Below are 17,351 nucleotides of genomic sequence, written 5' to 3'. Positions count from 1 at the left end.
AGCAGGTCCACCCTTAGGGGAAGTGTTCTGGGAACGTCTACTAGCCATCGAAGTACCTCGGTGAGTTATTCTCTCGCGGGCCAGAGGGAAGCAAATAGCGTCAACTTTGTCCCTTCGTGAGAGGCGAACTTCTGCAGTACCTTGTTGACAATCTAGAACGGAGGGAATGCATATAGATCTAGATGTGACCAATCTAGTAGAAAGGCATCTATATGAACTACTGCTGGGTCCGGGATAGGTGAGCAAACTATTGGGAGCCTCTTGGTCATCGAGGTTGCGAAGAGATCTATGATTGGCTGGCCCCAGGTGGCCCAAAGTCTCTTGCATACATCCTTGTGGAGGGTCCAATCTGTTGGAATTATTTGTCCCTTCCTACTGAGACAATCTTCTATGACATTCAAGTTGCCTTGGATGAACCTCGTTACTAGTGAAAAGTCTAGACCTGTTGACCAGGTGAGGAGGTCTCTTGCGAACTCGTACCATGTCAGAGAGTAGGTCCCTCCTTGCTTGGAGATGTACGTCAAAGCAGGGTGTTGTCCGTGTTCACCTCCACCACTTTGCCTTGAAGGAGAGACCTGAAGCTTTTCCAGGTCAGACGTACTGCCAGTAGCTTCTTGCAGTTGAAATGCATTGTCCTTTGACTCGAGTTCCATAATCCCGAGCATTCCCTACCGCCTAATGTCGCACCCCAGCCTACGTCCGATGCGTCCGAGAAGAGAACGTGGTTGGGAGTCTGAACAGTCAGGGGAAGACCCTTTCAAAGGTTGATAAAGTCCTTTCACCAAGTCAGACCAGACTTTATCTTTCCGGAAACCGGGATCGAGACCGCTTCTAGCGTCTTGTCCTTTTCCAGAGAAAAGCTAGATGATACAGAAGAGGACGGAGGTGTAGTCTTCCAAGTGACACAAATTGAACCACGGATGACAGTGTCCTAACCAGACTCATCCACAGCCTGACAGGGCAGCGTTCCTTCTTCAGCATCTTCTGGATGGATAGCAGGGCTGGGGGTTGATCGTCTTGTTCAGCAATGTCCTCATCAGAGGGTTCCTCATCCGAAACTGATGAGGAAACGGCAACGGAGTGGGCAACGTCTGACTCGCTGAATCAGGTCGCACTGGTGGATGCGTGACGGAGCCGGACACAATATCATGGTACTGCTGCACAGTCTGTGAACTGTCAACCATGGGGACGCGAGGAAGTACAGCGTCAACCCGAAACTATCTAGACTGTCTGGGTTGTGCAGTCAACCCCCTACCGGGTTGCTGAGGTTGCCGCACTACGTCACAACAAGTCACCTCTGCTGGTTGTTGAACGTCTTCCTAGTGACACACTGAACGTCCACAACCACCTCCGAGAGTCGCTTAACGTCAACGTGCGACTGGCAACCCACACTGGGTCGCATCGGTGGAGGAACCACCTCAACTGGCGGACGCGAGTAGGATACCTCAGCGTCAACAGGGCGCACAACCAACCGGTAGGAAGGTTGTTGGCAAGAAGGGTCTTCTCCGTAAAAAATACTCTATCAAGGACACAAGCTTGGACTGCATGTCTTGCAGCAAAGCCCATTAGGGTCTACGGGAGCAGGTGTGGCAACAGACGGGGTTAGCGACTGAAGCGGAACCATTTACCATCCCTGGAAGCCTTGTTATGCTTTAATTAAAGTCCATAGGAGGCTAAGCAGCTTAAGGCTCCTCTCCAAATGACAGAGTCCTCAAAGGAATATCAGTAGGAGGGAGAACAGCACTTTCTCATCTACAGGAACCATGTCCGAGAAAAGCTAGGTTATCTCAGTGAGGGTCTCACTGGTGCATAAGCAGCAGACCAGAAGGCAACGTTAGGTAACTGCTTGACAGTCTGTGAACTGTCAAAAACTGAACTGTCAACCACAACAGGTGCGTGAGGACATACAGCACTGGTGCATTAGCAGCAGACCAGAAGGCAACGTTATGTAACTGCCTGACAGTCTGTGAACTGTCAAAAAACTGAACTGTCAACCACAACAGGTGCGTGAGGACATACAGCACTGGTGCATTAGTAGCAGACCAGAAGGCAACGTCATGTAACTGCTTGACAGTCTGTGAGCTGGCAACAACCAAAGCTGTGTGGGGAAGCCTCAACTCCTGACTGACTAGTCTGCTGCGGGCGAGTGGCGGTAACCACATTGGGTTGCGGAGGCTGACACACCGTGTCAAAACACGGCAGCTTGTGGTAGCTCACGCACGGCAACGGAGTGCTCCGTGTGTCTGTGGGAGTCAGCATGCGTCTGGCAGAGTCGACTGCGCATGGGTGGAGGAGCTCTCACAACAAGAGTGTGGGAGCAGGCAGCCGCAGCGTCTGCTGGGCGCACAACCGTGGCAGGTTGTAGGCAAACGGGTGCATCGTCAACCTTCTGCGCAGTCGGAGTGTGGGAGCAGGCAACAACCAAAGTGGAGTGGTGGTGTGTGGTGGGGACTGCCGTGGGTTGCGGAAACTAACGCATCGCGTCAAAACACGGCAGCTTGACTCCACCTTCCCACTGCTGATGCGGTAGCTCACGCATGTCAACGGAGGGTGCCGCACGTCGGCTAACGTCAACATGCGTCTGGCAGGGTCGACTGCGCATCGGTGGTGGAGCTCTCCGCAGCCGGAGTGTGGGAGCAGGCAGCCTCAGCGTGAGCTGGGCACACAACCGTGGCAGGTTGTAGGCTAACGGGAGCAGTGTCAACCTTCTCCGCACGAAACTCCTGCATAACCGCAGCTAACTGAGTCTGCATAGACTGCAGTAAAGACCACTTAGGGTCTACAAAAACGGCAACAGACGGAGCTACTGTCCGTTGTGACTGAGGGTCTAAAACAGCTGGTGCGGCAACAGACGGAGTTACTGCCTGTTGCGGTACCACCTTGCCTCTCTTGGGAGGTGTGCAGTCGTCGGATGACTGCAGCAAGTCCGAACTGACCCAGTGGCTACACCTGGGCCGTTGGACTTGCGCGGAAGGGACCGACTTGCACTTAAAAAGCTGCGAGATGTGGTCCATGGTTTCTTACGAGAAACCTCTTCCGCAGACGAGGAATAAATGGGCTCTCTCGTCTTTGTGTGGGTGGGGCGATCTTGGGTAGATACGCCCGAAACCACGGAGGGAAAAACGTCTGTTCGTTGATCAAGGCCTGTGGAACCCATAAGTCGTTCGACATTACTTCTCCCCTGGGCTTGGGAGCTTGTAAGAGGTCCCGGACTAGGTGAACGACTGGCACGAACAGACGAACCCTCGGACGCAACACTGTAACACTTTGCGCATATCACTTTATCACTTTGATTTTCTGTTTTGCACTTATTTCACTGAAATCGAAACTTTAACTGATTTCTACCTGAAACACGCAATCCTATCCTTCATTAAAAGGTAGTAATTGCGAAAACAGTCTTACAATGCAACAGAAAACATAAATAAAGATAAAGAATTCAGTGGCTGGGAAAGAGACTAAACACTAGATCAAATAAACTACGTTTACAATCTCTCATCGCACATAGCCTGGGAACAAGAATAAAACCCTAGAAACGTTTTACCTTCTTCCCCTACAGCGACTAGGGAGGAGAGTAAAAAACGAGAACAACGTTACCAGCTTGAACGAAACGTTTATTCTCCTCTCTCTCCCTCCGTCTCAATCTCTCTCTCTCTTTCTCTCTTGATTTCGCACCTGAGAGAAGAGCCCAATTATATATCGATAAAACATGTTATATGCTAAAGGAAAAAAAAACTGAAAGGTTTTCCAAATAAAAAGTTCCTTTAATTTAGAATTTAAACCATTTAAGCTAAGAAAGAATGAACGAAACGCCAGAATCGGTTTACTCTTACTGCAAAGTGAAACCGTGATACTCTCTCTCTCTATCGTAACGATAGAGCGCATGTTGAACGTCCTGAACGTCAACAACTGCGTAGACTAAAAACTAAACGTTAGTTCATCTTTGAAAACAGTACGAGACTATCAAAGAAATTCTTTCATAAAACATTAAAATTTAAAAAGTATTAAATTCTTTAAAGGTTAAATACGATATAACGGGCTCAATGTTAATTAACTTCGGTTCCAATTTAGGACCGCCTACTATCAGGCAAGGTCGCATATAAACAAACATAAAAATTTATTGTTATATGTTTATGATAAATGGAAAGTTAATCGAAGAGGCCTATAAAGGCGGAGAGATATAAAATATATAGATCTATAACGTGTTAAGCAAAATTACCAAAAACCTAAACACACTTCCGTCTAAGGGAAGGGTCGGCCATTTAAAAGTGAAAGAGAGTCCATACTCTCTTCGTCACCATAATTAAACCTATCCAAAACGAGTTCAAGTTTTGAAATGAAGATAAAACCCCTGCATAGCGAAAGCTCAAAACTGGAATAGTGTACTTCACCAAATCGTTGTGAAAACAAATCCAGTCAGTAACAGCGTATTTAGTAGGTCTTGCCAGTGGCACGACAGAGAGAAAATTGGTTCTATGTTGACATCGAGTACTTGAGTACCTACTTGACAGATGGCGCTGTTGATGTACACCCCCACCTGTATAGCGATCGCTGGCGTATTCCGCCCGTAGGTTTTTCTGTCGGGCAGCAGAGCTGACAGCTATATGATCATCGGGTAAGTTTAATATTGAAAAAAATATTTTAGGAAGGGTAACAACATTAAAATAAATAAAAACTTCAACAAAACAAGAGGAAGAGAAATAAGATAGAAGAGTGAGCTCGAGTGTACCCTCAAGCAAAAAAATTCTAACACAAGACAGTGGAAGACCATGGTACAGAGGTTATGGCACTACCCAAGACTACAGAACAATGGTTTGATTTTGGAGTATCCTCCTCCTAGAAGAGCTGCTTACCATAGCTAAAGAGTCTCTTCTACCCTTACCATGAAGAATGTGGCCAATGAACAATTACAGTGCAGTAGCTTCACAAGGGAAGAAGAATTGTTTGGTAATCTTTGTTGTCAAGTGCAGTATGACAGAGGAGAATATGTAAAGAATAGGCCAAACTATTCAGTGTGTGTGAGTGTGGGCAAAAGGAAAATGAACCGTAACCAGAGAGAAGGATCCAATGTAGTACTTTTTGGCTAGTCAAAAGACCCTATAACTCTCTGGCGGTAGTATTTCAACGGGTGGTTGGTGCCCTGGCCAACCTACTACCTACTGCAATGTAACTTCTATACGTCTTTGGAAACTCTGGCTGTTCTTGTAGACCGTAGTTTGCATTCGGCTACCTTCTACCACGGTCTTCCATCTCTGCCAGACGTATGAGATTTCGAAATGTAAGTGAAAAAAATTGCTATATACGCAAAATTAAACACGCAAAGACGATTCTGTCTAACTCAGTCATGCAGATGACGCAGTAAAGATGACATCATCATTTAAAGACCGCTTTATCTTTATTATTTGTAAGAATAATTGGCTGAAACTTCTGCAGAGCATATATGATATGTTTCTGCATACAAAGAAGCAATAAAACGATTTTCGTTTTTCAAAGTTGCTATGTCAAACCCCATAGTGGACAGTCCCCTTAAGTAGAAAAAGGATTTGGATTGGATTGATTCTTGGATTCTTATATATATATGTATACCATGAATATGAAGTACTGTACTAAAATTTACTTTATTCTATTAAAAAGCTCCTGCATTGGTCAAAACAAAACTGGTACATGTAATTTCAACAAAACTATCAAGATTTTAAAATGATCTTAACCATGAATACTGCAAGTAAATGTTGGTTTAATTACTATAGGATTGACAATACAGTGTCTACATTAAATTAAATGGATAAATAATCAAATGATAGTAAATTTAGAGCGAATCTATTAACTAATCAAGAAATTTCCCACCACTATAAACTGTATGATAAAAACTTGATTGAAATACCTGAAGAAGGGGTCTTGCCTAAAAATGATAAAAGCAATCACTTGCATTAAATAGTCTAAGCTTTCTTCTACTGAAAAATTCATGATAAGCAAAAGAATCGTGATGTTCAGAAGCAGGGAAATACTGTAGATTGATTTTTCAACGACAAATATCCTATTTGCTACGAAAAAAGAAGAGTAAGAAGTTTTGTTTAGTGGTTATGCTGTTAGTCAGATGCAAGGACCTGGAAAGTCAGAAGGTGGACACAATTAGTTAAGAAATGCAACAGGTATAAGAGGAAAAGTGTGAATTCACCAGACGCCTGACAGTATACTGTAAAGGTGGAACGTATCGCAGGATGAAAAATGATGTTGGATAGTCAACTATAATGCTCACCCTCTGCTTTGCCTGCACCAGCTGAATCGGGTAGGTCAGGACCGTTGCAATAGCCTTCGCTGCTGCGCCAACTTTGAAGACATCTAGAGAATTGAGCTGCTGGCTCCCGTAAGTCCTCTGCATATGTCGTTTCATTGCTTCGTAGGCCATGAACTGGATGGCTGGGTTGATCGTTAGGATGAGGGAAGAGCACGCCCCAGACCACAGTCCAGCGATGCCTTCTTTTTGTTTTACTTGTATGAGACCATCTTTAAAAAATAATCAGTTTCAGATTACAGGAAATTTTAGCACACATTACCACATTCTTTTCAAATGGACAATACGGTAGTACATTTCTTTACAAAGCTGATACTGTATCAAATTCTAACAAAAGAGTAGAGAAAAATCACATAATTTTAAAGTAATTTGTATTTTATCTAACTATACAAACCTGAGTCCTTTAATAGGAGCATGATTTCAACAATGCTCAAACGTCAATTAAAAATTTGTATATGGGGGTATAGGAAGAAAAACACAAAATCCTGAAAAAATTCACTGAGGGTTGTATGGCAATGGAGAATGCATGTACAAAATATTTTGTCAAAATTCCCCTTACTCTCATAGTTACAGGGTAATTAGTAAACGGAACTCAATAAACCATAAACATTGTTTCCTACAAGAAATGCATTATTTTTTCTGTTATCATAAATTTTGATAATTACTGTATTACATTTTACTGTAAAAGAAATTGTGAACAATGGCATCTGTATAACTTCCACGAGTCGCAGAGGATATAGTATTTACACCTTTCGTCCTTCAGTCCTACCACAAACCTTAGACAGAGTACATGCTTGAGTTTGACCTCTGACATTCACCCATTTTTACATTTGTTTTTTTCCTTTCCGGCAAAAATTTTATCATTTCAAAAAGGAAAAAACAATTTTAACATCTTGCTAACATAAGGAAAAAGAAAATTTGCTCTATTAAGCATTCAGGAGAGAGAGAGAGAGAGAGAGAGAGAGAGAGAGAGAGAGAGAGAGAGAGAGAGAGAGAGAGAGAGAGAAAATGACAAATTCGAAGATAATTTGTATTTTTCCTAACCATACAAACCTTAGCTATTTACAAAGGGTTATTACTTTTAGCGTAGCTGAAATGGCGAGCCATTAGAATTTAACGAGGGTGTATTACCCCCGCGCTAGTTAGCGGGGGGGTAGGGGAGTGGTAGCTAGCTACCCCTCCTCCCCCTCACACACAGGTGAATACTCACTTTCACTTAGAGGTAGGACTTGTCTTGGGGGACAGGGCTGGCGGGCAAATATGTGTAAATAGCTAAGGTTTGTATGGTTAGGAAAAATACAAATTATCTTCGAATTTGTCATTTGTTCCGTAACCGAAATACAAACCACGCTATTTACAAAGGGTGACTTATCCCTTAGGAAGGGTGGAAAGTCCCCAGCCATACTGGCTTTGGCTTTACCCGGGGACTCAGAATCCGAGTGAGTCGCACTCGAGAAAAGGAGTCCCTGCACCTCACAAGTTCCTTGCACCGCAAGGAACCATGTGGCCTACGTAAGCTTGTGTGTGAAGGAAGAAGTGTGACCCGTCCTAGGCAGTTGACCTGGAGTTCCAGAAGGAACTCTGGGTTAGGACGTTCCCAATACCACCTCGTCAGGGTATGGGGGACGCGACAGTATTGACTCAATACTCGGAACACAAGGAAGCATGGTTTACCTGCAGAGGTTCGAGGTCAGCTATGCAGAGACCAGGATGCTGCTTCCCCGTAGAGGGGATGATGAAGAAAGAAGTAAGGGCCAGACATACTTCTTTCGTTCATGCAGACTAAAACCTGATAACAATGCCCTCAACCTTCTGCTACCTGTCCAAAAAGGAGCCTGAGGTTAGACCAGCTGTTGTGTAGCCACCACAGAGCGATAGAAAACGTATCGAGACTCCTGTGGGTCACGCCCTGCAGGAAGCGGGCTGCGAAGGTCATCAGACGCTTCCAGACTCCAGCTTGTAGCACCTGCGTCACAGAGTAGTATTACTCGAAGGCGAGGGACGTTGCGATGTATCCAACATCGTGCTGTAGGGCGACGTGACGGGGGAGGGTCTGAAGACAGGTCGAGATGAATGTCCTTGAGTCCGGGCTGAAGAGGTATACTGGTGACTCTCCCCCCATGTCCTCCTTGTGTTCCCAAATCGGCTGCAACTGAGGCCAAACTGCAGCTGTTCCCAGCGCTAACCTCTCGATTCCTGTACTGGCAAGAAAGAGAAGGTCTTGGGACATCAGACACAGAATGGAGACTCAAAATCTTGAATGAATCGGACCGAAGGGTCGGGACCCTCAGATTCTGAGTCTAGCCAACAACTCAGGAGCGAGCCTGAATGTTGCCTTCTCCTCTTCCTTAGAAAGGGGGGGAGTAGTAAGAGACCAAGAAGATTGCTTACACACTGGCCGTGGCCAGAGTGAGCAGAAGACCCAAGGCGGAATACAATCCGAGGCCTGTCGTAAAAGGGTCTTGAGAAGATCTCTTAAAGGACTAAAAGTCCGAGCCATGCTCCAAGTCGGAGGTCTTCCTCCGACTAGGGCAGGGACGATCGTAGCTTCGCATGAGCGAGGATAGATCCAGCGGGCAGGAAAAAGTTATTCCTTTAAGCCTGAAGGTCAGGGAAAGGCTGAGCGACAGGCTTCATTGCCAAGAGCGGAAAGGAGTTTCCTCCCGCCGAAAGGCAATAAGACCGTTATTGCTGGAGAAGAGGCCTCACGGGAAGAGGTATATCTCCCACGGCACCAACCACCTTAGACTCTTCACTTTGCCTGGGAGACCCCTGTGGATGACTATCGCAGATGACGCGACCTCCGTACCGCGACTGTAGCGGGTTGTCTCTTCTAGAGGAGGAAGCGTAGTGTCTCCAGGCATGAAGCCGAAGCGACGCCCCGGTTCGGGAGAGATGTCGCAGTGTGGTTGCTTGAGTAGTCTGCGCCGTGGGAGAAGCTCTCCCGGGAGTTCCGTCAGGGGAAGCAGAGGGTCCAGAAACCGTTCTGCGCATAGTCCCAGTGGAGCTCTCCCATTGAAAGGTTGACAGACAACCTGGTTTTGTTGAGACCCATTGTCCGCAGACAAAAAGGAGGGAAGACGCAGGCGTCGAAGTTGTCCCACCATCACCGGAATGCATCTTGCCAGAGTCTCGGGGTCTGAGACTGGGGGGAAAACTAGCGGAAGCTTGAGGTTCCAAGCTGTCGCGATCAGGTCCCCCAGACCAGCACTTGCTGGTTACCCAAGGTCAAAGACCCTTAGGTACACTCTCTCTATGAGGCTCTGCTCGGATAGTCTGAGAGAAACATTCCCCTGCCTGGAATGAGAGAGCCGATGGTGGAATTGAGAGAATCTCAATCATCCCGGTATCTCTACTGCAAGATGTGAAGGTGTGAAAATGCGTCCCCTGCTGGTTAGCATGAAGTCGACACGCAACGGGGCGACTTGGCAGGAGCGGTAGGATCTGAAGAGGGGCCAGACTAAGGCCCTTAAGCCTGCCTGAATGATGGAGAGGTATCCTTCAGGTCTTGACCATAGGCCTGGACCGGAACATGCCCCCCCCCCCCCCTTTCCTTTGACGAGTCCGAGAACCGCATCAAGAATGTGGGGAAAGGACGAGAATATCCACTACCATCAAGAGGCTCCATAGGTCAACACCCATTGCAGGTTTAATAGTTCCGCTGGTCCCATAGGGCCAGGGAGTCCGGTTAAACATTGCCTGAAGCCACCGGAACTTGGATCGCCCCACATGGAACTTATCCTGAGGCGACCGTTCGGACTATAAACGGGTCAATGAGGAAAGAAGAACTAGGAAACGTTCCAAGGTAGGGCTGAAAACTCTGCTTGACTGAGAACAGGTACTGCGACTCTCCTCAGTCTTGCCACAGTCAACCGAAAGGAAGGCTCGGAGGATGTGGTAACAGAATCTGGCGTCCCCAGGTGGTCACCCATCCAAGTACCGACGTTGCTTAACCTCGCTGGACGGACGAGAAGCGGGGTTTCCAACGTGGTAAGGCGGTTGACTCAATATCATGGCCAGATACTCCAGATGTTGAGGCAGAGGAAGAGAAGGCTCCAAGCAAAATACCATGAGCCCACACTCATGGTCAGCATTCGGAAGCTTTTCCCGGCGCTGAAGAAGGTCGAAACCCGAGCCTACCGGAGTTGACCAGCCCTCCAAACAGCAGAGGAGGCGAAAGTCTGCACCTGAGCGGCCAAAAGGAAGGCAGGGAGAGTTCTCTGGGGAAACACACCTGCTATGCCACGGCGGGATAGCCACACTGCATCATAAGCAGGAATACTTGCAGTTTAGGCTGAATTCGACGAGCACCCTGGAAGATGGATGGAATGGAAACTGAAAGTACCCGTCCTTCCGATCCAGGGTTAAAGGAGTCCTGTCGCCTCGTTACCAGTCTGATCGATTCTGCTGGTCTACGCTGGCCGAAGTTTGTTCGACAAACTTGATCAGGGCTGAGAGGTCGACTATGGACATCCCCTCTCAGATCCTTCCTTACAAGAAAGGATCGACTGAGGGGGCCGGGGGTGAAGCCGTCGATGATCCTAAGGAAGACCTTCGCCTAAGGTATGGATCATTCTGCCCAACCGGGCAACTCTGCTGATGCTATGGCATAGAGGTTCAGAGACACTGAATTCGCTGACAGAGACGGCAGGCGCGATATCCTTGGCTACTCACAGAGATTGTGCGGGAATGGGCATCGGGAAGCTGTCATTCGGATGAGTAACCTTAAGCATCCTCCCAGCGAAAAAACCTGCAATCCTAGAGTTCGTGAACTCCTTTTAGGACTATGCCCTCCCCCGGGGAAGTCTCCCGTGCCATCTGTTCCTGACAGGAGGAAACTGCAAATGGACACCTTGTCCCAGTTGTCGTAGCCGATAACTTAGGCCGACGTGGTTGAAAGAAAAGGGAGCTGGAGCCCTGCAGAGTCTGGAAGAAAGCGCCTTGGAGGAGTGAAACCGGAAGTCGATTTACTCCGCACAGCAGATGTTTAAGTCTCTGTCCTTGGGCAAAGACAAAACTCTTCTCAAGGATGGAAGGGTGTCTGAGGTCGTTGACCTCCACAGATGAGACACCCGAAGGAAGCCTTCAGTCAGTGCGTCCAGATGGTACAACATCGAGCTTGTCCGCAAGTAGATACTTAACGACGAAAGGCCAAGGTGCCTGAGCTCGAGAGGAGGAAAGTACCCTTGATCTTCCTGTAGCTTCCTTGAACCAAACCTCGGGCCGTAACCGAGGAGGGAAAGAACCTGGTAAGCTCCCAGAGGAAGAGGTAAGCAGTCACCCCTTGTCCGATGGAGAAATCTTCAACGGAAAGCCCCCCCGCCAAAAATCCTTCCAGGGCGGGAGAAGGAGAGAGTACTCGTGCAGGAGTGGGGACCCTCGAGACCGACCTCTTGGGAACCAACTTCGCCCTGGGGGAAGTCACCACGAAGTCCACTCCTCTCTTTCTCTTCAGCGTAGGAGAGACAGCCGCTGGTTTGTTACCCTGGCCGGTGAGTGCTGGTTTCATAACCCTCATTAACGCCCGTGCCAGCGGATCAAACCATGTCTGCTGCTCCAAGGACACAGAGTCCGAAATCCTCGCTAAGGTGAAAGGGATCGGGCGATCCTTTGGAGAGGACACGACGGTTCCTGCCTGAAAAGAAGGTGGGAAGAATGCTGTACTGACCTGTCTTCGTCCTGCACTACCAACCTGTGCTTGGATGGAGGTGATCCCGAGTGCCGCCTAGGAGCAGGCGTCCCTGCTGCTACCACCGGCTGTGGAATTCGCCGCGAACTATGGTCGCGCGAGGGCGAACGGTCGCGCAAAGGCGAATGGTCGCGCGGGCGCACAGGCGAGTGGTCGCGCGGGCGCGCAGGCGAGCGGTCGCGCGGGCGCGCAGGCGAGCGGTCGCGCGGGCGCGCAGGCGAGCGATCGCGCGGGCGCGCAGGCGAGCGATCGCGCGGGCGCGCAGGCGAGCGATCGCGCGGGCGCGCAGGCGAGCGATCGCGCGGGCGCGCAGGCGAGCGATCGCGCGGGCGAGCGATCGCGCGGGCGCGCGATCGCGCGGGCGAATGGGCGTGACGGCGAGGGATCGTGCTGCCGCGTAGGTGAAGAAGATCGCTGGCGGTAAGCGATGGCGAGCAGCATGTGTAGGTGAATGATCGCGTGATAGGGTGCGATGGTGATCAGCATCCGCAAGAGGGCGAGCGTTCAGGGTTGTGCGATGAGGAGCAGCATGCGTAAGCGGGCAATCGTGCAGGGTTGTGCGATGGCGAGCAGCATGTGTAGGTGAATGATCGCGTGAAAGGGTGCGATGGTGATCAGCATCTGCAGGAGGGCGATCGTTCAGGGTGGTGCGATGAGGAGCAGCATGCGTAAGCGGGCAATCGTTCAGGGTTGTGCGATGGCAAGCAGCATGCGCAGGTGAATGATCGCGTGAAAGGGTGCGATGGTGATCAGCATCCGCAAGAGGGCGATCGTTCAGGGTTGTGCGATGAGGAGCAGCATGCGTAAGCGGGCAATCGTTCAGGGTTGTGCGATGGCGAGCAGCATGCGCAGGTGAATGATCGCGTGAAAGGGTGCGATGGTGATCAGCATCTGCAGGAGGGCGATCGTTCAGGGTGGTGCGATGAGGAGCAGCATGCGTAAGCGGGCAATCGTTCAGGGTTGTGCGATGGCGCGCAGTTGAGGGTCGCGCGATGGCGATCAGCATCCGCAGTTGAGGGTCGCGCGATGGCGATCAGCATCCGCAGTTGAGGGTCACGCGATGGCGATCAGCATCCGCAGTTGAGGGTCGCGCGATGGCGATCAGCATCTGCAGTTGAGGGTCGCGCGATGGCGATCAGCATCCGCAGTTGAGGGTCGCGCGATGGCGATCAGCATCCGCAGTTGAGGGTCGCGCGATGGCGATCAGTATCTGCAGTTGAGGGTCGCGCGATGGCGATCAGCATCCGCAGTTGAGCTAGTAGCTGGCGAACCATGTTCCTTCAGAAGTGTTGGAGAACGTTGGCGTGCCAGCTGTAACACACGTGGGCGATCCGGAGATCGCTGGCGAGCTGATGATCGCTGACGAGCTGACGATCGCTGGCGAGCTGATGATCGCTGACGAGCTGATGATCGCTGACGAGCTGATGATCGCTGACGAGCAGAAGGCTACGCGTGGAAGCCTGCGTAAAGAAGAGTCCTTGACCCCGACCTGAACCGAAGTTCTAGATCGCGAGGGCGAACGTGGGCGCACAGGGCACGTAACAGGAACCGCAGGGAAGATCATCTTGAAAGCGCTGACGAACAGGAGAGCGCTGACGAACAGAAGGGCGCGCAGGGAAACCCTGACACGCAAGGGAAGAACCCCCGTGGGGGCAACCCTTTGCCCCGAAGGGATCGTTGTCCGCCGGGAGACTGATGTCCGTCGGAAGACCGCTGTCCGTCGGGAAGACCGTTGTCCGTCGGGAAGACCGTTGCCCGTCGGAAGACGAGATTAGACTGCTGTCCATCTGCACCAAGACGGAAGATCGAGAAAAAGAAGTTGTAGGCTGCAAACGGAGATTCAAAAAGGCGCCTCAAGCACCCTTATAGGGAGATGAGAGGCCCTTACGACGAGGCGGACGGAGGGCCTTACGGCGAGGGAGGCCAACAGCAACAGCAACAGAAGAAACCTCCGAAGAGGAGTCTCTATGAGTGTACTCTCTCGCGAACGAAAGAGAAACACTTCGTGGAAGAGACTGGTCAGCCAGTGACCTAAAAGGGGCAATCCTCCGAAGAGGAGCTCCTGCAGTTGCCCAGCCCCTTGAGCGAAACTGCAGGTGCGACCGCTCAGCACCAAGAGCATAGTCGCACGAAAAAAAGGCAAGAGAAGAACCCCCCATAAGAGGAAAAGCTCAAGCCTGGACAGGAAAAAACTTCCCTCGGAAGGAAAGTTATCCGCCCAAGGAGGCAAGCCTCCTGACTGTTCTAAAATGAACTGGAGAGCTGTCCGTCGACACGGGAGTACTACCAGTAGAAGGAGACACGCCCCTGACGACAATACAAGGGGGGAGGCAGCAACAGCCGAATCCCCAGGACTCAACCAGACAGCTCACACCGTTGCTATATTACAGAAACGAACTAGATCGGTAACTGTAAAAAAATAAAACAAATAATATTAGTACACATTCATTCCCCCGGGAAGGCTCCGAAGAGGAATCCCGAGGAAAAGGAACAAGAATTACACAACAGGCACGTGCCCTCACAACCACTTACACTCGCGGAAGGAGAGCTGTAACCAAAACAGAATTATAACAATTATAATTATGTAACTATGTAATTATGTAATTTAAAAATGAATGAACACTAAAGAAAAAAAAAAAAAAACGAAAACCCCGAAAGGAATCGTTCTACAAGCTGAAAAATTAACAACTACAATTAGATTCATAAACTAATTGAGACAAAATGTACGGCGTAGCAACCCCACCCACACGGGAAGGAAGCTACAAGGGCGTAGTAAAACATAGTAAAAGGGTGAACGACCTCAAGAGAGAGAGAGAGAGAAAGACCGAAGTCAAACTCGATCGCAACCCATAAAATTAGGCCGTGGTGGCCTAACTGCCGAGGCCTCCACGTAGATATCGTACACTACACACACACATCTGAAAAGGAAACTTACTTATTTCTATACTCAAATATATATACAAACATGAAAACATGTTTACATATATATTGAGTAAAAGAAAAGTAAGCGAATAAGTAAAGACAAAACAGACAATGGCTGCCAAGCGAGGACCAAGACAGAGAGACGTCTGTCACAGTCCGAGCCAAAAGTGAAAGTGAGTATTCACCTGTGTGTGAGGGGGAGGAGGGGTAGCTAGCTACCACTCCCCTACCCCCCCGCTAACTAGCGCGGGGGTAATACACCCTCGTTAAATTCTAATGGCTCGCCATTTCAGCTACGCTAAAAGTAATAACCCTTTGTAAATAGCGTGGTTTGTATTTCGGTTACGGAACAATTGTTGTTTGGATGGAGACACAAAGGCCTTGACTAAAACAAGCAAAAGAAGCAAGATATTGAGCAAAAGGATCTTTGCTTATGAGTACATTATGATAACTTTGTTTTCATTTATTAATATCCAAAAAGGAACGTAAAATTCATAATAATCAGAATTTACCAATATTGTCTTTGTAAAAATACAATGAAAAACTTTGAACACCTGTATCTCAAAACTATACTTATTGACCTTCAAATTCAATAGTCTCCCTTAGTTTTCAAGATATAGTACTGAAATTTGGTATATAACTTAGAAATACATTATAAAATAATGAAATTAAGCCCTTTTTTCCGAATTTTGTTTCATATTTTTTTCTTAATTTTTCCCTTATTTTTAGTTTATTTTTTTTACCATAATGAAAAAATTCATATCTGGCAAAAAAATTACTTTTAGGAAAAATGATATTTTAATTATAAAATAAATTTTTGAATATACTTACCCGGTGAATATATAATAGCTGCAACTCTGTTGCTCGACAGACACATACAGTAAAAACTCGCCAGCGATCGCTATACAGGTTGCGGGTGTGCCCACCAGCGCCAACTGTCGGCCAGATACCACTCTCGATGTAAACAAAGACTCAATTTCTTCTCATCCCACTGCGTCTCTATTGGGGAGGAAGGGAGGGTCGTTTAATTTATATATTCACCGGGTAAGTATATTCAAAAATTTATTTTATAATTAAAATATCATTTTTAAATATTTAACTTAGCCGGTGAATATATAATAGCTGATTCACACCCAAGGAGGTGGGTAGAGACCAGTTCAATATGTTTACATCGTATAAGCTAAGAGTTTTTTATTTCATTTTGACAGTTATCAATATAACAAAACCAAAATAAATAGGTACCTGGTAAGGAAGTCGACTTAGACGATTACTCTGCCTTGTAAGTACGTCTTCCTTACGGAGCCCAGCGATCCTCTTAGGATGCTGACAGACCCCCAGGAGCTGAAGTATCAAGGGCTGCAACCCATACAACAGGACCTCATCAAACCCCTAATCTGGGTGCTCTCAAGAAATGACTTTGACCACCCGCCAAATCAACCAGGATGCGAAAGGCTTCTTAGCCTTCCGGACAACCCATAAAAACAACATTAAAACATTTCAAGAGACAGATTAAAAGGATATGGAATTAGGGAATTGTAGTGGTTGAGCCCTCACCCACTACTGCACTCGCTGCTACGAATGGTCCCAGTGTGTAGCAGTTCTCGTAAAGAGACTGGACATCTTTCAAGTAAAATGACGCGAACACTGACTTGCTTCTCCAATAGGTTGTGTCCATGATACTTTGCAGAGATCTATTTTGCTTAAAGGCCACGGAAGTTGCTACAGCTCTAACCTCGTGTGTCTTAACCTTAAGCAAAGATCGGTCTTCCTCACTCAAGTGTGAATGAGCTTCTCGTATTAACAATCTGATAAAATATGACAAAGCATTCTTTGACATAGGCAAGGATGGTTTCTTAACCGAACACCATAACGCTTCAGATTGGCCTCGTAAAGGTTTAGTACGAGCTAAGTAGAACTTAAGAGCTCTAACAGGGCATAAGACTCTTTCTAGTTCATTGCCTACGATCTCCGATAAGCTGGGAATATCGAAAGATTTAGGCCAAGGACGAGAAGGTAGCTCATTTTTGGCTAGAAAACCAAGTTGCAGAGAACAAGTAGCTTTTTCTGACGAAAATCCGATGTTCTTGCTGAAGGCATGAAGCTCACTGACTCTTTTAGCCGAGGCTAAGCATACCAGGAAAAGAGTCTTAAGAGTGAGATCTTTCAGGGAGGCTGACTGTAAAGGCTCAAACCTGTCTGACATGAGGAATCTTAGTACCACGTCTAAATTCCAACCAGGAGTAGCCGAACGACGCTCCTTAGTGGTCTCGAAAGACTTAAGGAGGTCTTGCAGATCTTTATTGTTGGAAAGATCTAAGCCTCTATGCCGGAAGACCGAGGCCAACATGCTTCTGTAGCCCTTGATAGTGGGAGCTGAAAGGGATCGTCCTTTTCTCAGGTATAAGAGAAAATCAGCTATTTGGGCTACAGAGGTACTGGTCGAGGATACGG

At 47.9% G+C, this 17,351-nt stretch overlaps 1 protein-coding gene across 1 annotated transcript in view; it reads right to left on the bottom strand.

Moving 5' to 3' along the window:
- PMP34 (Peroxisomal Membrane Protein 34) overlaps positions 1 to 17,351 on the bottom strand; it is a 104,108-nt gene that overhangs the window by 15,352 nt on the left and 71,405 nt on the right. The window contains exon 6 of the mRNA XM_068360122.1: positions 6,254 to 6,501. Coding sequence (XP_068216223.1) covers positions 6,254 to 6,501 — 248 coding nt within the window. The remainder of the gene's footprint in view (positions 1 to 6,253; positions 6,502 to 17,351) is intronic.

The sequence above is a fragment of the Palaemon carinicauda genome, chromosome 36 (assembly GCF_036898095.1).
Source record: "Palaemon carinicauda isolate YSFRI2023 chromosome 36, ASM3689809v2, whole genome shotgun sequence".
Lineage (NCBI taxonomy): Eukaryota > Metazoa > Arthropoda > Malacostraca > Decapoda > Palaemonidae > Palaemon > Palaemon carinicauda.
Note: the sequence above shows the minus strand (reverse complement) of the source record. Positions and strands in the feature narration are given on the sequence as shown.